This window comes from Rhinolophus hipposideros, assembly GCF_964194185.1.
Source record: "Rhinolophus hipposideros genome assembly, chromosome: 22".
NCBI classification, from domain to species: Eukaryota; Metazoa; Chordata; class Mammalia; order Chiroptera; family Rhinolophidae; genus Rhinolophus; species Rhinolophus hipposideros.
This window is the reverse complement of record NC_138068.1, coordinates 22,429,521-22,453,000: the sequence shown is the minus strand read 5'-3', so window position 1 is coordinate 22,453,000 and position 23,480 is coordinate 22,429,521. Positions and strand designations below refer to the sequence as shown.

Genomic DNA, 23,480 nt, shown 5'->3' with positions numbered 1-23,480 from the left:
CTAATATTCACCTTGATCCATATTCACGGGATTGGACAGTTTGAGCCCCTTTGGAGAATGTCTGCATCCTTTTACGTGCCTTCTCCTCAGAGCCTAGTCATTGGCTCACTCATTTGCTCAAATTCAATGCCATTTTCACCCTTCAGATTGGCAGGGATCAAAAACTTGATAAGACGCTGTGTTGGCAAGGCTGGGGCACACATACGTCGCTGGTGGGAGTGTAAATTGGTACTTTTTAAGAGGCAATCGAAAAACAGAAGTGCACATTCTCTCTGACCCAGCAATTCTCCTTCTGGGAATTTCTCCTCTAGGTACACTCACAATGTAGCAACAGGGAGGCTTGAAGGTTATTCACTGCACAGCCTTGTTTGTGAGAGAAAGAAAAAAGGAAACAACTAATTGAATGACTCATTTATATAATGGAATACTACATAGCTATTAAAAAGGAATGGAGGAAGTGCTTTTATGTACTGGTATGAAATAATCTCCAAGATGCATTGTTATTTGGGGAAAAAAACACAAAGTATAGAACTCGGTGAAAAGCATGTTCCCATTTGTGTTAAAAATGATATCTCTACATATGTTTTTATCTGTGCATAGCCATCTCTGAAAAGATATATAAGAAACTGGAAACAGAAGTTGCCCTGGGGAGGAGAAATGGGTGGGTGGGGTCCAGGATGGGAAGGAGATATTTCCTCATATAAATTTTTATACCTTCTGACTCTTGAACAACGTAAATGTATTATCTGATTAAAATATCAGCATCAGAAAAATGTTTTTAAGATTTTTAGACCTGAGCATCACAAGAAAAGGAGTAAACAATCCAGAAATATATTGGAAATAGATCAACAGGACTACATTACTTGCATAAGGGAGAGATGGAAATGGAAGGTGAAACTGCCACGCTTCTGACTTGGGCAATCCAGCTAACGCTTTTAGCCAATTCAAAGCTCTCTGCCTTAATTTCACCATTCGATTAAGTGTCTGTCAGAGGTAATGCGTTTGCCTCGCCTGCATGTCAGAATGGGAGTAGGCCCTCCTGAGAATTTTTTATAATTTGTTTTTGTCTATTTTGCCAATGTCAGCATTTCTAGTGTGTTTGTTTTATTTTGTAATTCGAACAAGCATTTATCGTATGCATGTCATCAAGTTTTAGTTTGCCACTTCATTTCTTATTAAAATTACATGATACAGGTAAAGCGCTTGGAACAGTGTTGAGCCCAGAGTAATTACTCAGGACAGGTAGTGGTTCCCCACCCCCATTTCAAAGTGTTTACAGATCTCCGGGCATCATGGGTTCTTATTAAACAAACCCAGGCTCAGCACTAGTCTCTCTTTGATGAGGCTTTGCTGTTTTCACAGTGACTGAATGCATGTAATTTTCCACCCGTTCTTTTCATTGTTTTAAATTTTTAACATTGAAAGATTTAAAATATGTAGAAAACTGCAGAAAAGACTCCTATAACATAAATCCATGGAACTACATCCAAATTCAACAGATTTTCGCATTTTGCCATATTTGCTTCAGATATTACACACCAACTTTTAAAATAATAAGGCAACTTTGGATCACAGAATAATAAGATGTACATTTTTAACCTGACTTTAAATATATATTCACATATGTAGTTTACACACAGTTATTCAAATACATATGCATATGTATAGACATATACAAAGTACAAAAATATTCATCTCACCACTGTAATAGTAAAAAGTAGAAACACCCTTGAGGGATGGTGAGACGAGTGATAAAGCATCTCCATGAGGCTGCAGCTGTAAAATGCAATGAGGTCGATTGACATGTCACGGAAAGGAATCTAAAACAGACTAGGTGCAAAACAACATGCAAGGTCTAGAACTGGCGTGTTTGTCATTCCATTTTTGCTTTTAAGGAAGTATGTTTCTATTTAGAAGAAAGTATGAAAGGATGTTCACGAATCTATTAACTCTGAAAATGGCAGAGGATTAGAATCAGGTCAGGAAACATTTATTTTCAACTTCATACATTTCCCTATATTATGAATTGTTTTTACAATCAATAGGCATGACTTTAATAAAATCAATAAAACATGTAAAGGACATAGCTTTCATAATAAAAGTGGTATAACTCTTTAAAGACAGATCAGAAAATGCAGAAATGTACAAAAAGGAAAAAATAAAAGAAACGTTTCTAGTCACATTTTCTAGAGATAACTACTTACTATTTTGATGTATTTCCTCCCAGGTTTGTTTGTAGTTTGCTTTTTTGTCATTGTCTGCCTTTTATATACAAGTGACTCACTGTACAAATAGAACCTTTTTTCACTAAACATATCAGTATTTTCCTGTAGATATTTTTTATTAGTACAAAATATTCTACTGAGTAGATTTACTGGTTTAATCCTCTATGCTGCAGGCATTCGGGAAGTTTCTTCCTGGTATGACATACAATGCTGCACGAAACATATTTTTTCATAAATATTTTCCTATATTAAAATTTTTCTTTTGGATGATGTTAAAAGGGTGTAAATACTGGGTCAAGTGCATGTGGCAAGATTGTTTTCCAGAAGACTTTTTTACATTTTTACCTTCCCATTGACAGGGCTCATTTCACCCCAGCTTTCCATTACGGGGGACAATCATTTTTTTAAACTCATTTCTGAAACAATTGGCACATCTAGGTGAAACATTTACAGGCACTCATTATACCAATATTGTAACTACTCTGTGGGTTTTGAATTTTTCCAAATAAAAACAGGTTTAAAAACATGTAAATGACTTGATGGGGAAGGAAGGTTTTTGCCTTAGAATTTCCATCTCTTCCAATTTACATTTTTTCCTATTTACATCCCTTTAAAATTGTATGTATTCTATTACTAGAACCTTTGAGCATTTTCCAAGATGGTCTTTTACCAGTTATATTTTCTCTTTTATGTTTTCCTATCCTTTATTTATTAGGGTCATAAAATTTTATTGTTAACAATTTATACGGGATTTTCATGTGACAAAAAAATCAGCCTGCCATATTTGCTACAAATCTTTTCTCTGGTCATGTTTGCCTTTCGTTTTTGCCTTGATATCCGATTATTTTTATTTTGACATAGCTGACTCTATCCACTGATTTTCTTTGTGATTTCTAAGCTAAGAAAATTCTTTCCCCTGAAAGATTTCACAGCTAATCAATTCCACTTCTCTATGGATTGGTTTGAATTGTTCGTTTACTCTTTCCTACTTGGCCGTTTGGTCCATCGGAAACTGATTTCAGGTCTTGCTGTGGAGAGGGGAGGCTCTGAGGTCAGCTGACCAATTACCCACTCTCTTCTCTTAGCCCCCTTCTCGCTTCTCCCCCGAAGATAGGGAAGTCCCTGATTTCTCCTCCCTGAAGGATGGAGCACTGTGTGAAGTGCTGGAAACAATGCTTCCTCCATCACAAGGGGGAGAGGTCCCCTGTTAAGCCAATAACTCAATTTGCTTGAACATCCTCTTTTCCTATTTTTTAATTACAGCTTTATTGAGATACGTTCACATACCACACAATTCACCCACTTAAAGCATACAGCCCAATGCTTTTTATCATATTCACCCAACCATCACTACAATCAGTTGTGTTTTTTTTTTTAAAGATTTTATTGGGGAAGGAGAACAGGACTTTATTGGGGAACAGTGTGTACTTCCAGGACTTTTTTCCAAGTCAAGCTGTCCTTTAACTCTTAGTTGTGGAGGGCGCAGCTCAGCTCCAGGTCCAGTTGCTGTTGTTATTTGCAGGGGGCGCAGCCCACCATCCCTTGTGGGAGTCAAACATGGCAACCTTGTGGTTGAGAGGACACCATGGCTCAGATGGAGAGCTCTGTGCTCCTAACTCCGAAGGCTGCTGGTTCGATTCCCACATGGGTCAGTGGGCTCTCAACCACAAGGTTGCCAGTTCAATTCCTCGAGTACTACAATCAGTTTTAGAACAATTTTGTGACTCCCCAAAAGAAACCCTGTACTCGTTAGGTTCTATTTCCCATTTCCTTTCAAACCCCTTCCCATCCCTATGCAACCACATTCTGTCCCTATATATTTGCCTATTTCAGATATTTCATATAGATGGATTCATACAATATGTGGTCTTTTGTGTTTGACTTCTTTCATTTAGCTTAGTGTTTTCAAGGTGCATTCATGTTGTAGCCTGTGTCAATACTTCATTCCTTTTTATGGCCAAATAATATTCCATTGTATGGATGTAGCACATTTTCTTTATGCATTCATTTGTGGAGGCACATTTGGGTTGTTTCCACTCTTTGGCTATTATGAATAATGTTGCTGTGAACATTTATGGACAAGTTTTTGTGTGGACATATATTTTCCTTTCTCTTGGATATATACTAGAAGTTGAATTGCTAGTCACATGGTAATTCTATGTTTGACTTTGAGGAAGCACTAGACTATTTTCCAAAGCAGTGCACCATTTTACGTTCCCACCAGGATGGTGTGAGGATTCCAATTGCTACATATCCTTGTCAACACTTGTTATCATCTATCCTTTTTATTATAGCCACTCTAGTGGATGTGACGTGGTTTGGATTTGCATTTCCCTAATGATTAGTGATGTTAAACATCTTTTCATGTGCTTCTTGGCCATTTCTAAATCTTTTTTGGTGAAACGTCTACTCAAAGTCTTTACCCATTTTTTAATTGGATTATTTTTCTTTTTAATTGTTGAGATGTAAGAGTTCTTTATGTGTTTTTAATACTACTCCCTTCTCAGATACATGACTTACAAATATTCTCTCCCATTCTGTAGGTTGTCCTTTTTTTTTAGGACTACGTTTTTAGAGGAGTTTTAGGTTCGTAGAAAAACCGAGAGGAAGGTACAGAGCCTCCCCTGTTATCAACATCCCCCATCAATTTGTTACAATTCATAAACCTACACTGACATATCAGAATCACCCGGAGTCCATAGTTTACATTAAGGTTGCATATTCAGTAGGTTTGGGTAAATGTATAATGACATGTATCCACCATTATTGTATCATACAGAGTGTTTTCACTGCCCTAAAAATCTTCTGTAGCCCACCTTTTCACTTTTTGACAATGTCCTTTGAAGCACAAATGTTTTTAATTTTGATGAAGTCCAATTTATCTATTTTTCCTTTTCTCTCTTGTGCTTTTGGTGTCCCATCTAAAAAGGTCTGCCTAATCCCAGGTTGCAATGACTTATATGTTATTCTGAGAGCTTTCAAGTTTTAGCTCTTATATTTAGGTCCATGGTCCATTTGGAGCTCGTTTTTCTCTGTGGTATGAGGAGGAAGTCAGCTTTATTCTTTTACATGTGGCTATCCAGGCATCCCCATACCATTTGTTGAAAAGACTATGCTTCTTCCCTCGCCATTGAATTGCCTATGGTCAAATCAATTGACCACAAACGTAAGGGCTCTTTTCCTATTTAGTGGTTTGTTATGTGCTTATTCTTTTGAAATTAAGGCAGAAAAACTCTCAGACAAATGTGAAAAAAAGTCTTTGAAAACCTCTAAAGAAGACATTCTCAGAAAATGGTGCTAAAGAGGATGTCCACCTTCTCTCGAGAGTCTGAAGCCACCTTCCCCTATCTGATATGCTACAAACATGGAGACACATATGTTTTAGAAGGATTGGACCTGGGTCAGTGACCTAGAGCCTCTACTGCCCAGATGTAAACTGCCCCTGTAAGTCCTGGAGAAAGTTACATCTTCTTGTCATTTCATGAGGTTTGGGGGACCCATCCTACTTAGCTGTGGCGTGGGGACGGTGTTGAGGTGCTATTCTGAATGGCTGGCCCTTAACCTCCCTGAGCCTCAAGGTCTCTTCTCTGAGATGAGACGCACGTGAGATGATGGATGTGAATGAGCTCTGTAAGCTACAAAGTGCTGCCGATGATACCAATGGTGACACTGGTGATGATACTGAAAGGCAGCCTCTCGGAACTGGGACGTCAAAGGCCATCTTGAGCCCACCCCCCAAGCTGGATCACTTCACTGTTCCTACAAAGTGACCACCCAGCCTAAACTCCTTTAGTGACAGAGAGTTCTGAATGTCCTGAGATGGCTGTTCTAGATTTAGTCTTTCTACTTGTTAGAAAGTGTTCTCTCCTCTTGATCTGAAAAAATAATATCAGCTATGCCAGGCACTGTGAGAGGTGCTTCTAGACATTATTGTACCTGATCTTTCAAATGTCCCTATGAGGTCAGTATACCAATATGTACCCCCATTTAATAGGTGAGAAAAGAGGCTCAGGGAGGTTAAGTGACTTGCTCAGGGGCTCGCAGCCAGTAAAGATGCAGGCGGGATTTGAACCTAGACCCATCTGACTCCAAAGCCCACGCCCGTGACCTCTGGACTGTTCTGTAACCTTCCCCATCAAGTCCCAGGCAAGGGCCTTAGTTTGGTTCCTGGGGCTGCATGGAGCAGAGACGCCTTTCTTGTCCTTGACCATCAACCTCTGCCAGATGTTCACCTCACCAATGTTGCAGTGCAAAAGACGTCCCCCGACTACCACCCCAAGAAGGTGAGCAGGCTGGGCTTCTGCCCTCCGGGTGCAGCCTCTGGGGCTGGCTGGGGCAGGGAAGCAGAAGTGCTGGGGAGCCCAGGACAGGCCTGTATTGGGCTCAGTTCATCAGCGAGGTTAGGCCCACCCGTCCCGTTTGCAAGGCCCAGGGCACGAGCACAGATGGAGGCCCGTCCATCATGCATCTAGATATTTAAAAGTCACAATCAAACTAACACACCCTTTCACAAAATTTGTTCTATCCTTCTGCCTTCAGATATGCCTCTATCTGTCACCTGTCTGTCTGTCTGTCTATCTATCTATCTATCTATCTATCTATCTATCTATCTATCTATCTACCTACCTGCAAGGCCATGTTCAAATTTAGAACTCTGACTTCTCAGAGTAAGAGTCAGAACAGCAATGCACAGGGAGAAGTTCCCCAGTTCACACCAGCCCCCTTCTCCTCCCTCCTCTGGCTCCATCCTGTAGAACAGGGGCCTTCTGAATACCACCCACCCTATCACGAACAGCCCATTGGTCACTCCTTGAGCCTTGGGGTACACTCATGGTCAGTGTAGTCTGTTCCCGGGAAGTGGGCCCAGGGAAGAGGCCTGAGCAGGGCATTTGGGATCATGGGTACCCAGGCTGTGTACTCTAGAAAAACACAAAGGCTCTGGGTAGACACATTCCCTTGGGAATACAGAATCTTCATCCCACAAGGGGGGGGGGGTTCACTCGGGGTTCTTCTAACCACAGGACTCAGTGCTGGGCCTCTCTTGTCCAAACCTGAGGGCCCTGCTGATGATAATTGTTGGAGGGTCTATCAGGCCAAGTCCCAGTTAACTGAGGCTCCCTTTCCCACTGCAGGGCTGCAAGTGGATGCTTCAGCGCTTCCGACAGTACCTGGCGTCCAAGCACGGGCCCCAGGCAGTGGAGACACTCTTCAGCGACATGGACAACATCTTCATCAAGAGCCTGCAGAGCGTTCAGAAGGTGATCATCAGTGACAAGCACTGCTTCGAGCTGTATGGCTATGACATCCTCATAGACCAGGACCTCAAGCCGTAAGTGGGGCGGGGGGGCAAGTGGCCTGGAGAGCCAGGGGGACGTTTTACACACGCTGCACCCAGACTGCCTGGGTTTGAGCTCAGCTCTGCCACTTCCTTTTTCTGTGCCTCAGTTTGCCCATCTGTAAAATGGTTATTGTTATGAGGAATGAATGAGGTGTTGTCTGTAGAGCCCTGAGCCCCACGCCTGGCACTAAGAGGCCTTTCCTGAATATCTGCTGAGTCAGGGATCCGACCCTGGTACCAGGCAAGAAGTTCCCCTCTGTAAGCCCTGGTGCTCTGGGGATGTAAAGTGCCATGTAAAGGCGCATCGTGGTGATCCATGACAAGAATTGGGTGCACTCCTACAGTGCCCATGAAGAGGCCGAGCCGAGAAGTAGAATAAGCCTGAGAGTGCAAGGACCGCAGCAATGGCCCTCACAGATACAGCAGCACATGGAAGCCCAGTGGGGCTGTTCTGGGAGCTTGAGGTGCAGCAATAAGATGTCCAGGCCAGGGTCCCGCCTGGGGTCATAGCTGCTGGGCAGAGCTGCTCCCGATGGCACTGCAGCTCCTGGATCCAGCCCCTCCCCAGCGTCACTGTATGGTGCTGAGGGGCTTTCTGACGAGTCGTAGAGTGAGACCTCAGTTGGGCTTGGGGGTCGAGGAAACAGGGTTCCAATAGCAGCAGGTCGGTCTCCTTTGTCTCCTGGGACAAGATGTGGCTGCGGGCGTTAGAGTGGACATTGATGGGGGAAACAGGCTTGGGAGGAGGCAGCAGACAGTGGAAAGTGGGGCCCAAGTCTCCCACTGACCTGCTGGGTAAGCCCTTCCTCTCTGTGCCCCAGGTTCTTGACCGTAAATGACAAGGTTGCACAAAACGAGAGGTTGCAAGCTGGAGGTCCTAGGGCTGCTTCTGATCTGCACACACTTTGAGTTTGGCTGTCAGAATGGTTTTTTGGTTGGCTTTCATTTAAAGTCATCTAAAAATTGGGAGATGTTTACACAAAAATCTGGATTTGGGGCTTTTCTGGAAAATTCAGATGATCTCACAACTCTGGGCTCACATTCGCACAGGGCAACACTGTCATGGAGCTGGTCATAGCCACCCCTGTAGACAGTGGAACATTCTTTCCAGTTCACCCCAGTCTCTACCCCCTCCCCTATTACTTCCCAAGCCATGACAGGGCAGAGGGTGCCATCTGTAGGCAAACTTGCACTAGGAAAGGGAGGGTTTTCTTGTATTCATAGCTCCATTGGAAGAAGGAAAAACAATAGACATGAAGGCCCCAAAATCATTTTAACCCCCACCAGCTTGCCTCATTTATTGCCTAACCCCTGTGGGGATTTCAAGCTTGTGACAGTTGTTCTCAGAAATTTTAGCCACTGAAACCTTTCTTCTAATGGAAAAATGGAAAGAGCAGCTCTGATTGAATTGAGGGTGGGGCCCAGGTACCCCATCTAGCCTCTCAGTGAAATTCCAGGAGTCCCAAGGACCAGGTAACCGTAAAGCTCTCCACGCCCCTCCCTCCCCAGATGGCTCCTGGAGGTCAATGCATCGCCGTCGCTGACAGCCAGTAGTCAGGAGGACTATGAGCTTAAGACCTGCCTCCTGGAAGACACCCTGCACATCGTGGACATGGAGGCCAGGTGAGGGAGGGCAGCCTTGTTCCTACACCCCCATGCATGGCAGCCAGGGCTCCCACCATGGAAGATGGAGAACTCAGAACCTTGGGACTTCAGCGGCCCTCAGAGACAGCTCTGGTCTGCTCTGCCATTTTATAGATGGAAAAACTGAGGTATCCACACAGGGTTGGATCTGGTCCAAGGACTCAGCCCTTTCAGGGCAGAGCAAGTTTCTGAGATTTGGTCCAGCAGTGTTTCCCCAACACTTCCTGACTGTGGGACCCTGGACCAATCATATCACCTTTCTGAGCCTCAGTTTTTTCATCTGTAAAATGGGAAACATCATGTCTACCTCTCAGGATTGTTAGATTAATTTATGAAGATAATTTATTGTCAAATGCCTAGCTGCAGTAAGTGCTCAATAAGAGACTATATATTATTATAACAATGTGTATATAATGGAAAAAATCCAGGGTCTGACTTCAGGAATGACTGAATCCAGGTGCTTAGTCAGTGTTGATTGGTCTTCTCTCTCTCTCCCTATCCTTCTCCTTCTCTCTCCCCCTCTCTCATCTCTTCCCTCTATATTAGCTTTCCCACACTCATTCCAGCAAAAGTTTGAGGGTTGACTCTCATTGTTCATTGGTGGGGCTTGGGTCACATACCCATCTCTGCACCAATCATTGTGACTCTGATTAGCCAGGCCGTCTTGTGCCCGCCTCCCAGGGGGTGGGGTTAACCCCACCTGAGCCGTATGAGTGAGAGAGGAAGGAGTGGTTCTCAAAGGTAAAACTCAGGTGTACCCTTAGGCTGAAAGAAGGTGAAATGGATGCTCAGAATCTCAAGTCTACTATATCTATCATCACTTATTCATTCAACAAACATTTGAGCCCCCACTGTGTGCCAGGCCCTGTGCCACACACTGGGGACACAGTAACGGACAGGACAGACGCAGTACCTGCCTTCACGGAGTTTATGATCTGGGGAGGACAAAAAGGTGTACATTACTAAGGGCAAGAGTGAGAGCCTGGGGACAAAAATGGGGATGACCCCTCTGAGACCTGTATGGGCACCTGGGAAACAGCCAGTGAGTAGATGAACAAAGAAGGAATTCCGACAGTGTGGGAACCAGTAAGATGCAGGGCTGAATCAGGAACCTGCTTGGGCCGTAGGGCCCCATCACATGCACCTTCATTAACCCTTTGTGTCTCCTGTCTGTCCAGGCTCACTGGAAGGGAGAAGAGAGTGGGAGGCTTTGACCTCATGTGGAATGATGGCCCTGTCAGCAGGGAAGAGGGGCCTCTGGACCTGTCGGGGATGGGGAACTTTGTGACCAACACACACCTTGGTATGTGGGGCCAGGTGGGGACTGGGTACCAGGGATATGTCATGGGAGGTGCCAGGTAATCTAGGAGGCATCTTGGCACAGTGGTTAGACTGTTTTCATTTGATCTACAATTTATCATCTGTATGACCTTGGGCAAAGGACTTTAACCTCTCTGTTCTTTATTTGTAAAATGAAGATTAAACAGTTTCTATCTCAATATGTGCCTAGAACCCTGCCTGGCACATAGTGAGAGATATTAATCTGTCAGGAGGTGGATTTCAAAAGATACAGGAAAGCAAACAAACAAATGATATGTTAAGAGAAATTAAGGAAATTAAGGACTTCAGGACTTGACTTTAAACTTGGTATTTTAAAAAATGAAAAATTTTCCTGATTATAAAAATTATTCACACTTATTATAGAATATTTGAAAACTAAAGAAGGAAAAAGCAAACCATCTAGACATAACCATCTTTAACAATCTGGTGTATTTCCTTCCAGTTTTTCAAAAATGCATACAGTCATACTTTTTCTTTTACAAAATTGGCATTGGGCTGGAGTTTTGAGTCACACTTTCCCATATAGCATTTTCCACGTCATTCAATAATATTAATAAAAGCCTCTCTTTTGGAAATATGTTTTGGTCAGGTCCAGACTCAGTATTTTACATATGTTATCTCATTTCAGTTTTAGGCTTTTATTATTTTACAGATGCGGAAATGGTCTCCAGATGTTACACAACGTAGTTAAGGTCTCGGTTATAAGCGGTGAGCCAGGACTTGAACTCTAATCTGTGTCTAAAACCTGAATGCCTAATTGCTAGGCTCTCCTGTTCCTTAGCACAGTTAAAAACAAAGTTACCATATGGCAACAAAATATTCCAGCTTGTGTAGACGCCAAATTCGTTAAATCAATTTCTTATAATAGAGCACTTGGCCTGATTTCAGTTGTTTACTTTTATTAACAATGCCATAATGAACATCCTTTCACATACAGCTCAACTGAAAACCTGGCTGTTTGTTTAGGACAGATTCCTACAAGTAGAATTACTAGGTCAAGGGATGGACTTATTACAGCCAAATCGCTTTCTAGAAAGATTATATGAATTTGCCAGCTCTGAATTAAAAAAAACAAACGAACAAAACAAAAAACTCCACCAACTTGTGCATTCCATTGATTACTGGTGAGGTTTCAGATTTTAAAATTTGCATTTCTTCTTTTGTAAGCTGTCCATATTCTCTCTCTGTTTTTCAGTGGGTTGTTTACATTTTTCTAAATGTATAAAGGCCTTCAATATTAATATGTTGAGGACATTACCCCTGTCAAACTTGCAAACATTTTCCTGAGTCTGTAATTTGCTTTTTCGATTTTGTTTGTGGCATCTTTTGTTAATGAAAAGTTTTAAATCCTTTTGAGGGTTTAGTATGATTTAGGATTGGGCTTGGCTGCAAACAACTAAAAAGCCAACTAGTAGCTGCAGAGAGAGGGACTGATTTGTCTTGAGCCACAGGAAGTCTTGAGGTTGGCCGTACAGGGCTGACATGATGGCTGCACGATGCCCCCAAGGACCCAGCTTTCCTCTGACTGTTTTGCCAAACTTGGCAGGTCGCCTTGGCGCTCCTGCTTGTTGCCTCATGGTTGCAAGATAGCTGCTCTAACTCCAGACACTACTTCCTTGTCCCAGGCAGGAAGAAACAGGAAGGCCCTGGGGCCAAAGCCTTTCCTTCAAGCTTTGACTCTTTATTCCAAAAGGGAAGCCCTCCCAAGGAACTCTGCTGACATCTTACCCACCAGAACTAGGCCACATGGCCAGCCCAGCTGCAAGGAAGCCTGGGATATCAAGTAGTTTGCCTTGAGGAAGTCGAAAGAGTCGAGGTTTGTGAATGGCTTTTTCACAGCATATCCCTAGTGTCTGCCACATTGCGTTGTTGGAGGATGACTATACTGTGTAGTACTTTCAAGCTGTGCAGAGAATCACCTGGAAATCTTATTAAAATGCAGATTATGATTCAGCAGGTCTGGAGTGAAGCCCAAGATTCTGCATATCTAACAAACTCCAGGGTGATGCTCCATTAGTTAGCTGTTACTGTGTAATAAACCTTCCCTAAACCTCACAGCTTAACACAACTATCTTATTTGCTATTCATTCTTCAGGTGTCGCCTAGGGTCACTCATAGGGCTGCGGGCACCTGGCAGATTTCCTGAGACTTGATGGCCTTCGATAGCCTCATTCACATGTGGTGGTTGACAGTTAGCTGGGCCTCTCTTTTTCGGTGGCCTTTTGTCCTCCAGCAGTGCTGCCCGGACCTCTTCACATGATAGTCTCAGGATTCTAAGAAGGCAAGAGAAGATGTAGCAAAGCCTCTTGAGGCCTAGGCTTAGCCGTCCCACAATGTCATTCTGCCACAATCCATTAGTTAAAACTAGTCAAGCCCAATTCTCAGGGTGAGGAAATAGACTCCACCTCTTGGTGAGAGGGGTAGCACAGTCACCTTGCAGAGAGGTGTGCATATAGGAATGGGAGAAATTGTTTCAGCTGTCTCTGCTAACAGTCTACCGCAGATATCCATGCTGCTGGTTCCTGGACCCTGTTCAAACAACAAAGGTTCAGAACAGTGGTTTTCCACCTTGGCTGCCTATTGGAATCACATGGGAGCTTTAAAAAAGACCGATGTCTGCGGGAGATAAAGATACAGTTGGTCTGGACATCAGTCTGTTTTAAAGCTCCCAGATGACTCCAAAGCACAGCCTAGGTTCACAGCCACTGCTTCAGAAGTCTCTAGAATAATTCCCAAGTCTCCAGTGGAGTGTCTGGGCAGATGGTGGTGAAATGAGGAGCTGCTGGGGGTGGGAAGAGTATTGAGACGAGTTTTGAGACGAGTTTAGGGATGTGTTGAGGGATCTCCTGGTGCAAAGATCAGCAGATAACTCAGATGAGTTTAGAATTCCAAGGAGAGATTTGCATTGGACGTGAAGATTTGGGAGTTACAAATGAGCCAATTACAGGTAAAGCTAGGGTTCCATGGAGGTTACTGTAGAAAACCCTGGGGATGCAGATAGTGGGCTCTCAGCTCAGTGAAGCCTTGATGACCAGTGAGTGCCCCGGAGGCAGGCACTCACGGGGCTTCGAGAAGGATGGCTGACACCTCCAGGTCAGTCATTCAACCAGCATTTGTGAGGGCCATCAGTGTGCCCGGCACAAGATTCGGTGATGAATGGAGTTGCCTCAAGGGTCAGCTCTGAGAGCAAATAGGAAGTAGGTAACGCCGGGAACATGCTGGGAGAGGAGGTGTCTCAGAAACTCGAGTCAGCCTCTCAGCATGAACTGCCTGGGACACACTTCCAGGAGAGAAGGGGCAGCTGTGGGGAAGATTCATCTCTTAGCCAACTGGGCCTGACATAGAGCGTTGGCCAAGGGAAGAAAGCTAACACTTCACCTATTAGGTGCCAGGCACTGTGCTAGCTTTAAATACATTTTCACTGAGCAAAGCCAAAAGGAAAGGCAGTGTGGGGTAGTGGTTAAAAGCTTGACCTCTGGAGCTGGGTAGCCTACGTTCAAGCCCCAGATGTACTTACTGTGTGATGTGGAGCGAATTGCTTAGCTTCTCTGAGACTGTTTTCTCTTCTACACATCATTCCGATGAAAGCTCAACAAGTTAATCTACACTGAGCACCTGAAGCAGTTCCTGAGGGAAGTCCCCAACGAATGTTACCTTTTTTTGATGATCTTTACACTCATCCCATAAAACAGGTATCCTGGTTTATAGACGAGAAAACTCGAAATGGGGCTCAAAATGGAAAATGACCTGTTTAAGTTCAGGAGTGCAGCCAGGATACAAACCGCAGGCCATCCATTGTTTCATGGCTCCTGCTGTCCCCTCTTCCCACCAGACAGTGGACGCACAGGCCACAACCCTGCCCCCCCAACCTCCTTTTCTAAGAACAGGCAATCACAGCCAATATTCCACTTCCCTTCCAGGTTGCATCAATGATCGGAAAAAACAGCTGAGACAGCTATTCTGCTCCCTTCAAGGTCACAAGAAAACTTCCAGCTAATACCCAGCCACTGGGAGGAAAGTGACCCTGGGAGGTGCCGTGCCAGCCAGTCCCCTCTCCACTCCATTTCCAGCACAGCAGCACCTCAGATCACTCGCCTCCCTCCCTCTGGCTGGGCCACAGCTGCTGCTTGCTGTTTGCGCCAAGCCCCCCTGGTTTCCCCCACCCCACCCCGGGGCTGAATGGGCTTTAACCTTACAGACTGGCTTGGTGATCAGGCTCAGAGGATAAATGCAGCAAGTTCTGCTACACCAGAGAGATCACGTCTAATAAATGAGCACAGGCCTTCCTCAGCCATTGGGCACCGGGTCTGGCTCAGGGGATGTCAGCTGCAGCCACATCCTCCTGACTTTGACCTATTTGGTCTCTCAGGTCAGTGCTGAAAGCATCCTCCAGGAGTAAGGGTTCAGGAGCAGTTATTTGTGTTTATTAGGGGTCTGGAGGAGGACTGAACCCTAAGTACATCTTCCCCTCCTTGTAATACCTTGACCTTGCATGTCAGGGGAACACACTGAGCTCTCAACCACCTGAAAACCAGGCCAGAGCATCCCCATTTCTCAGATGGACAAGGTAAGGACCAGGAAGGCAGAGCTGCTTAGTGAAGGTCCCTGCAAAGGTGCACTTATCTAAACCAGATGGGTGACATGGGTGCCTCAAGTAGGCTGGGAACTGAGCTTTATAAACCAGAAAGCCTTGGGCTAGCGGGCAAGGAGATGGCTCGGGGAGTTGGTTGCCAGTAGAAATGTCTGCATTTTCCACATTCCTATGCCTCCTTTTGGTTTAACAGGGGTTACACCAAGAGTGGGCTGGTGGGCTAACTGCTCAATGGAGGACACCAGGCATCTTCCTCTACCACTCTCCCTGCTTAGGACAGTTCTTTTGGCTGCAAACAGCGGAATCTGACTGCCCAGGGAAGGAAAATACTGGCAAAGCCATGAAGTGAACGTTAGTCTTGAGAAGTCCAGAAGCCCAGCCACTTTGGGTCTCCTGCCTCCAGGGCACGGTGACTTCCTTCCATCCCTGTGACTAAGGCAAGCTCAAACAGCCCCAGGTACGGGGCGCACCTTTCCAGCAGAATCTGATTGGCTCTTTTTTGGCCTGGTATCCACCTTGCCAGATAGGCAGGGGCAATGTTCAGACAGGAGAAACTGTGAGCCAGGCAGTCATATCACTTTATCTACCAAAATAAATGCTGCAACTCCTTACTTTTAAGAGTTACATTCAAAACTATGCAACACGACAGTGACATGTTCTTCCCGCCCACCTAACCATGCAGTTTGTTCCGAGGGAACCACATAATTAGTGACTGCATACAAATCACCAGCTTATTAGATACCTGTCCTGCCCTTGCTTTTCTCACTTAATGTTGGAGCTGGTTCTAAATCAGCGCTCCAGAGGAGCTCCCTTATTCTTGCTTATTGCTGTGTAGTATTTCACTACCTGGAGCTATCAATTCTTTTAGTCTACTGTGCACAGATATTTAGTTTCCAATTCCATCTTCCTACTTCTTAGGGCCACCCTGAGAAAAACACAGCAATTTCTACCAAAAAAACAAAACAAAACCCAAGAGGATGCAGAATTGTAAATCTGAGCCTAATTTGACTTATCTAAGGTATTTTGTTTAGCCAACACCCAAGTTTAAAAAATTTTTCTGAATTAGTCAGCAACATTTAAAAGACAGAAAATTTGGGGGTGGCCGGTTAGCTCAGTTGGTCAGTGCGTAGTGATAATACCAAGGTTGCCATTTCGATCCTCGCATGGGTCACTATGAGCTGTGCCCTCCTTTAAAAAAAAAAGATTCAACTTAAAAACCCAAATTTCTAGCTTCTCTTGAAGAAAACGTGAGACCTGTGTTCCCATCCAACTATCAGCAAGAGCCAAGGGAGCGAGGGGAACGGTGCTGTGCCCTCTCCATTTTGCCATGTTATTGCCCGTCTAATCCTATTTCAAGGAACCACGGCCCGTTCCCAGGCGGATCCAGGGAGTGAGTGGTGTGCCCTGGTAAGGACTGAATGAGGTAAAGACTAGAGGCTGCTATTCATGCACTAGGTAACGTTTATTGAGCCTTCAATGAACAGGAAAGACACCGTGGTGCCCTCACGGCACGTCCACGTCAGGACCTGAGACCACTGAAGGCGACGGGAACTCGGCAGCGCGGCCCAGGTCCTGCTTCCAGAGGGCGGCGGGCATCCTGAACGCGCAGTCGGCAGAGACAGCCCCCTCACCCGTCTCGCGTGCAGGACTGAGGCGTTCTGACTGAAGAGCCGCTGCAGAGGGGCTGACAGGCAGCACGCACCAGCTCCATCCGGGAACCAGCAGGAGAAGGGGCGGAAATGGAGGCAGTGGGGGCATTGGTGCATCTGCTGCAGATGCTGTGGCCAACCACGACGCACCAGGATTCTGACCTTCGTTCAGAAACCACCTGTGAACCTCCTGTGCTTTATTCCGATTGTCACACACGCTACTGGGCAAGGTCTCTCCCCCTTTGAGAGGAATGTGGAATGAAGCTCCCACTCTTCCCCTTCTCCTTTCCTCCCTGCCCGGGGCCCATTTAAACAGCCTGCCACTGTTGAGAAGTATCTGCTGCAGTCATTCTCATACCCCCACAGGCGCGGGCCCCACCCACGCATGGCGGCTGCCAGGGCCTGTCAATGGGTCTTATGTCCACCCAGCTCCAGGGGTTAGGCCGTCAGACACTGGCAGGCTGAGGGTTCCCTCCCACCGTCACGGAGCAGCCAAGTGCTACAGACAAAGAGGCTTCGGACAGGAGCCAGGGCCGGAGTCCTGCCGTCTGACCCCTTACAGGGTGGAGCCTGTCCTTTTAGGTTTCAAGGTCGGAGAGTCCTGGGTCCTCCATGAACCCGGGGGGGCGGGGGAGTGGGGGGTGCTGGTCATAGGTCCCCTATCTTGGTTCTTGAGTTTCATCCTTTCAAGATGACCTTGAGAGCTTTCAGCTCATCCTGGTTGAGGGGGTTCAGGTTAAAACCCTTCAGCTCCGGTTTGCCTAGAGCGAGAAGAGACTCCATCAGCAAGCTGGGCCTTCCGCTGTCCACTCTCCTGGCCCTGGAGTCTGGCCCAAGAAAGGGGCTGACACCGCCTTCATGCTGCCAAACACGTGGCCCTGAGGCCTGACAGGGAAGAGCCGCACCTCCGCAATGCACTGAAAAGGCCCATGGATGCGCAGCCCTGCGTTACCAGAACCTGCATTCCTGGCTCTGCCACCCGAAAGCTCTCGATTTCTGCCCGACCTGTGACCCATCTGCAGTGCTTTTGTTTACCTAGAAATTCAGCTCTGACCTAAACCATCCGCCCGAGACCTTCTGCGTCCCCTCAGTCACAGCTATCCTGGTGCCCACACCACTCCCTGGCATATACTGTGAGATACCCCAGGCTGTTCCAGGCCCCTGGAAAAGAACTGTGACAGGAAGAAAACCCCCCAAACTTCCTTGTCTGTTCTACCTTGGGACAGCTAGAAACAGCTCCTGCCCGCTGCCCAAGCTTCAGTGCCACTCACATGCTGCCCAGGCCATCGCCCACCTGGGAGGGGCTTTTCACCCCTGCCCTTCCCAGTCTGTGTTGAGGGTTCTCTCCCCTCCTGCTTTTCAGTGCCCCCCAGGCCAATACCTTGGGCCTCAAAGAGGCGGTTGACCTTCACTTTGAGTTGTTTCCGGAGTTTCTCTATTTCTTTATCCAGATGATCCTGATCTGAAAAGTGAGGTGGGCAAAGCCGATGAGGTTCTACTACAGACAGACGGACCCAAAGGGGGTCTGGGATGCCAGCCGCTCTCCAGGCCCCTTGCGCAGAAGGGCTTCTGAGCGTTCAGGAGAGCAAGGGGACTTCAGAGACCACCTGAGGCTCGAGAAGGGACATGACCTAACCACAACCACTGAGTGAGCCAAGGACCTGACCTATTTTCATGATGCGAAGTACTCTGGGCTGGTCCGTGGACAGGGAAGGCAACATCAGGATTTTAGGTCACCCTCGTAGAGCGAAATTATGGAAAATCCAAATGTAAGAACAAAATGAAGAACCTACACCCAGCCTACCCTAGGATGGTTGGAAAATGGGTGGCTACGGAAATTTACAAACCCAAGTCCATTAAGGTGAGGGGTTTTTAGAAAAGCATGACTGGTAACACCAGACAGACCTAAACAATCAATGGGTGAGCAGAATGCTCAAGCTTAACCTAATTAGCCAGAGTGACTAGAAAAGGTTATTTCACCTTAATAAGACTGCACTTGAAGACACACTGCATTATGAGAAGTACAGGCTAAAAAGCTCAACGATGCAAATGACTAATGACACCCAACCCATTATACCTGCTCATGAGTGACATGCTAGTTAGTCTTCCCCACATACTTTCCTTCTTTCTGATGGGGAGAAGCCCTGACCAGTAGAGCCTCCTGGTCTGGGCAATGGTTCAACTCAGTGTTTTAAAATGCTTTACTCAATGTACATGAGTAACCAGTCTCTCCTGAGCTTGTTTAGCCTATGTCGATCCCTGAGAAATAGAGATAATGATGTCCCAGAATGCCTCCAGGTTTGGTGACAAGACCACATGTGTGCCAAGAGAGCTGAGGACCAGATCCTGAACCCAGGCTGGAAGCCCTCAGGCTGTTTTCAAAGGGGGCCCTTTGAAAACAGCCTGAGTGGCTTCCAGCCTACCACACAAGTGCAATGACAACTCTTAATTTTACAATCATAATGTTAGTGTATGTTTTTCAAAAGAATAGCCGGAAACTTTTCCTCCAAGCTGATCTAGTTTCCTCTGCGAGAATTTTGATTTTAACAGGGATAGAGACACCCTGTCATCAGGGATGGAGGCAATTTTGCTAGTCCTCTTGGCCCTTACGTTTTCAAGGGTAGGAGCGAGAAAAGTATGTATAACCTGCCCTTTTCCCAGCTAAAGACCGATTTGCAGCCTGACTTTTTGCCTTTATGATGCTTCTCCAAAGAGCTTCAGGGATTGTGGTTGTGGAGATCTGAGTAACACCTGTTGACTGCTCAGGCTGTGGCAGACCCTAGACGTTCACTCTCCTCAAGCCCCCATTTTCAACCCAGTTTCTCTTGCAGGGGATGTAAAAAATAAAAGCTCACTCTGCAGGGCTCTCTTGCAGCTATGGGTGGCCATGTGACTTAATTCTGGCCATAGAGATGAGCGGAAATCCCTGAGGAGGACAGCGTTATTTCTAAAACAGAAGGCAAGACCACATATGAAGAAAGCCCTTTGCCTTTCCTCCAGCCTGGCATGTGGACATGAGGCCTGCAATGATGTACAACCATGAGAATATGCTACGCTGGCATGGCTGAAGTAGTGCCAGTCCTGGCTGCTGACCTCTGGACTTCTCACCTGAGAAAAACAGAACTATATTTTCTTAAACCTCAGTTTGCTGGGTTTTCTGTTATTTGTGGTCTAACTTGTTCCTCTCAGACAAGCAAGCACTATGCTAGACATGCATACTGTTTTCTTTCAACTTCACAACAGCTGTGCTATGGAGACACGCAACACCCACCCCCTGCTTTAGAGATGACGAAATAACTCAGAGGCAGAGCAGGGACTGAAAGCAACATCAGTCTGAACGCTTTAACACAGGCGCTTCTCAGCAAGCTGCCCGAAGCCTGATTCTCAGTTCTGTGTTAAGACTAAGGCTGGTGGGGAAGGCAGCTGTGTCCCTGACCCACGTCCAGGAGGCCTTACCTTTCTCAATCATTTCCTTTGTCTGAGGGTGAGGCATCTTGATAAACATGTTCCCGAAGCAAACCATCACATCGTCTGAAATGGCAAATGCATTCCTTCAGCAAATATTTCGGAGCACCTACTACCAGCCAGGCACTGTTTTAGATGCTGAGGACACAGCAGAACAAGACCAAGTTCCTGCCCTCATAGAGCTTAAGTCACAGTGGAGGAGGAGGAATAAACAAGCAAAGATGTATCATTTGTCGGACTCTGACAAGCCTAACTACTGTGGAGAGGAAGACACATGGGCAATGCCAGAGTAGGGGAGGGACTTCTTATACCAGGTGGTGTAAGAAGGCCTTACCAATTATGTGACATCTGGACAGAGATTTGAACAAAGTGAGGATGTGAGTCCTGCAAACATGGGGGGAAAGAGTGAGCCAGGCAGAGGAAACAGGAAGAGCAAAGATCAGTAATGTGCTTGAGGTGTTAGCAACAGCAAGGAGAGCCGTGAGACTGGAGTCAGTGAGTGAGGGAGAGGGTAGAGATGATGTTGGAGAGCTCAAGGGCGTCTGGCTGACATGGGGTCTTGCAGGACTCTGGCGTTTACTCTGGTGAGATGAGAAACAACCGGAAGGTTTTAGACTTTCCAATGCACTTTAAACAAAATTCAAACTTCCCTTCACTGTGGCCTGGCCTCTGCCCATCTTTTCCAGCCTCATCAAATGCCCTTCCCCTATGCTTACTGTTACAGCCACTTGGCCTCTAAAGAGCCCCCCTTCCCTCCTCCAACAACATGTCTAGTCCCTTCTTCAACTTCCTCACAATTTTCAATTATGTGTTTACGTTGTTCTACTCATCTGTAGAACACAAGGGCAAGAACAGCAGTTTTTATACCTCCCAGCACTTTCCTAATGCCATTGGTGAGCCAGTAGCTAATGGCTTGTCATGGAGGTGAGCAGCTAAAACCCTGAACCACAGTGTCAGACCTGTGAAATGCTCTCCCCGTCTCCCAGGGCAGGCTGTGTCACATACCTGTGGCCTCCTGCCTGGTCTCTCTATTAAGTACAAGGTGGAAAACTGAACAGGCCTCGTGGGCTGCAGTAAGGAAGTCGTGACTTACCAGAGAGGCTGAGATCCTTCTGCAGGGCCCTGAGGCCCTCTCGGTTCTGATTCCTTTTGGTGTCCAGGTCCACAATCTGAAAAGTTCAGAGGCAGGAGGGAACGCAGTTACCTCTTGCCCCAGCCTATCACCTCACAACAGACCAGGGGCTATTAAAACCTAACAGAGACAACAAGGCATTATTCCTGGCTGACTTCCAGTGTCCTGTCCAAAATGGGCTGATGTGTGAATATATATTTTCTCCCACTTAGCTTTCAGATCTTTAAAGACCATGTTCTGTACAAGTGTCTTCCCCGTAGAGAAGGTGCTGGGAAAATGTCTGGTAACTAACCGGATAATTTTTATTATCCACTGGAGTGCTGGTTCTCAGGCTTTTGGGCATTTCAGAACCACCAGGGGAGTGGAAACCTCTCCCTGCACAAGCTCCTCCAGCTGATTCTCAACTAGTATCATAAGAAGTAGACCGGCTCAGCAGGGGTGGGCCACTGAGATGGTGGTAACAACACAACAGAGCTACGAAGGAAGCGAGGAGGCGGTACAATGCGCTGCTTGAGAGCGCTGGCTCTGGCGCCAGAAGAGCCAGGTTTGACTCCTGCTGCCCGCTGTGCGCTGTGCAATTCCACCTTCCTACTGACCGGAGATGCAAACAGTACCTACCGCACAGGCATTGAGCCAGGAGCAAAACGAGTTAGCACAGGAAGGACTCAATACATCTTCGCTACTGTTACCATGGCCCAGGACACCTTGACGCAGTGATGAAGGAGCTCTTCCCCCTCCAAGTAAATACCAGACCAACCAATCGTTCGGTCATTCTAACTGGACATGAAGAGTCACGCCTCATTCCTGACTCCTACGCTCCCACCCCTAAACGTAGCCATCATCAGGACTAAGTCCACCTCCGAAATATGTTTCCGACCCCTCCGCTGTCTCCATCATCCCCGCCCAGGTCCCAAACGCATCCCTCACCCGGACTGTGGCCACCGGCCCCCAGCAGGCCCCTGCCTCCTTACACCCTGTGCTCCACAGAGCAGCCAGAGGCATCCTTTCATTAATAACACCTAAAGCCAATGATTTCATCCTCCCGCCCGCCCCGCCCCCATGAGCTCCCTTCCAACACCCGGCACTTCCATTAGGACCGGGCCCACAAGCCCCTCCACGACCCCGGCCTCACGCCCCTCCCGCGGGCCCACCCCTGCGCAACCACGAACCACTCAGGCCTCTTTCCTGTCCCTCTTCTCCCTTCAAGTCACCGAGAGTACCAGGAGCTGCACTTTGCACAAGGGGCTCGGGTGCACCGCCCAAAGGGGTCACGGAGCAGGGTCCGGAGAGCACGGCAAGGGCCGAGGAAGGACGGGGAGGGGACGCCCCGCCCGGGGCGGGCGCGCCTAACACGTGCCGTATAACTGGGAGCGCGGCGCTGGGCCACGCGTTCGGCCACGTCATCTCACGACTGCCCCTGTCTGTCCTTAGGGCCAGGGGGTCACCCACCGCCAGCCGGTGCTGCAGCCAGCGTCCGGACCCGCGCGCTCCCCCGCGCCGCTCGCCACCAGGCCCCAACCGCCGAACCCAGCCCCCAGCGCCGCCGCCGGGCCTCCCACCTGCCGCTTGTCCGCCAGCACCGCCTCGGCCAGCTCCTCCACTTCCACCAGGTACCGCAGCACCCGTTCCGCCTCGGGGGACAGCATCGTAACCGCCGGCTGCAACTCCGCAGGGCCGCGACCCCGCTCCGCGTCGGCTCGAGCTCCGCTTGCGCACGCGCCGCTCTGAGAGGACGCACAGTGCGCATGCGCAATTGAACAACGAGCGGCGGCGCGCAGGCTCCAACGCCAGCGCGTCAGCCGAGCGCGAGAGGCGGGGCCCAGCTTTGGGGGCAGGGCTGGAGCGCCCCCTGCAGGCCCAGGGAGCACAGTCCGCAGTGTGGCCTCAATCTCTTCTTCCCCGCATATGTTTCTTGAGCACCTATTATGTGACAGGCAGTTTTAAGTACTGAGGATGCAGCAGCGAGCAAAACAAAAGTCCCTGCCCGCATGCAACTTCATCCTAGGAGGAAACACCAACAGTTAACGACAAAACAAATAATTGTATACTCTGGCAGGCACCGATAGGGCTTTGGAAAGAAACAAATCTTTCTTGC

General features: G+C 47.2%; 2 protein-coding genes across 2 annotated transcripts in view; one reads left to right on the top strand and one right to left on the bottom strand.

The window, feature by feature from the left end:
• Positions 1-14,937, top strand: part of TTLL9 (tubulin tyrosine ligase like 9) — a gene marked incomplete at its 5' end in the record, with an annotated part of 37,505 nt that extends 22,568 nt beyond the window's left edge. The window contains 5 exons of the mRNA XM_081033655.1: positions 6,450-6,508; positions 7,358-7,554; positions 9,073-9,186; positions 10,386-10,510; positions 14,469-14,937. Of these exons, the coding sequence (XP_080889781.1) occupies positions 6,450-6,508; positions 7,358-7,554; positions 9,073-9,186; positions 10,386-10,510; positions 14,469-14,545 (572 nt within the window). The 3' untranslated portion in view covers positions 14,546-14,937. The remainder of the gene's footprint in view (positions 1-6,449; positions 6,509-7,357; positions 7,555-9,072; positions 9,187-10,385; positions 10,511-14,468) is intronic.
• Positions 14,938-16,582: 1,645 nt separating this feature from the next.
• PDRG1 (p53 and DNA damage regulated 1) lies at positions 16,583-23,110 on the bottom strand. Its single transcript, XM_081034107.1, has 5 exons — positions 22,945-23,110; positions 21,347-21,422; positions 20,245-20,319; positions 18,170-18,250; positions 16,583-17,549 (listed from the first exon to the last, which is right to left on the bottom strand). Exons 1-5 carry the CDS (start codon positions 23,029-23,031, stop codon positions 17,467-17,469), a joined length of 402 nt encoding a protein of 133 aa, XP_080890233.1. The 5' UTR covers positions 23,032-23,110; the 3' UTR covers positions 16,583-17,466.
• Positions 23,111-23,480: the final 370 nt, after the last annotated feature.

Coding starts and splice junctions, on each gene's coding strand:
- PDRG1 (XM_081034107.1), bottom strand. CDS start 23,031: ATGCTGTCCCCCGAGGCGGAACGGGTGCTGCGGTACCTGGTGGAAGTG. Junction 21,423..22,944: donor TGCTGGCGGACAAGCGGCAG/GTGGGAGGCCCG, acceptor TGAACTTTTCAG/ATTGTGGACCTGGACACCAA. Junction 18,251..20,244: donor AAAGGAAATGATTGAGAAAG/GTAAGGCCTCCT, acceptor CTCACTTTTCAG/ATCAGGATCATCTGGATAAA.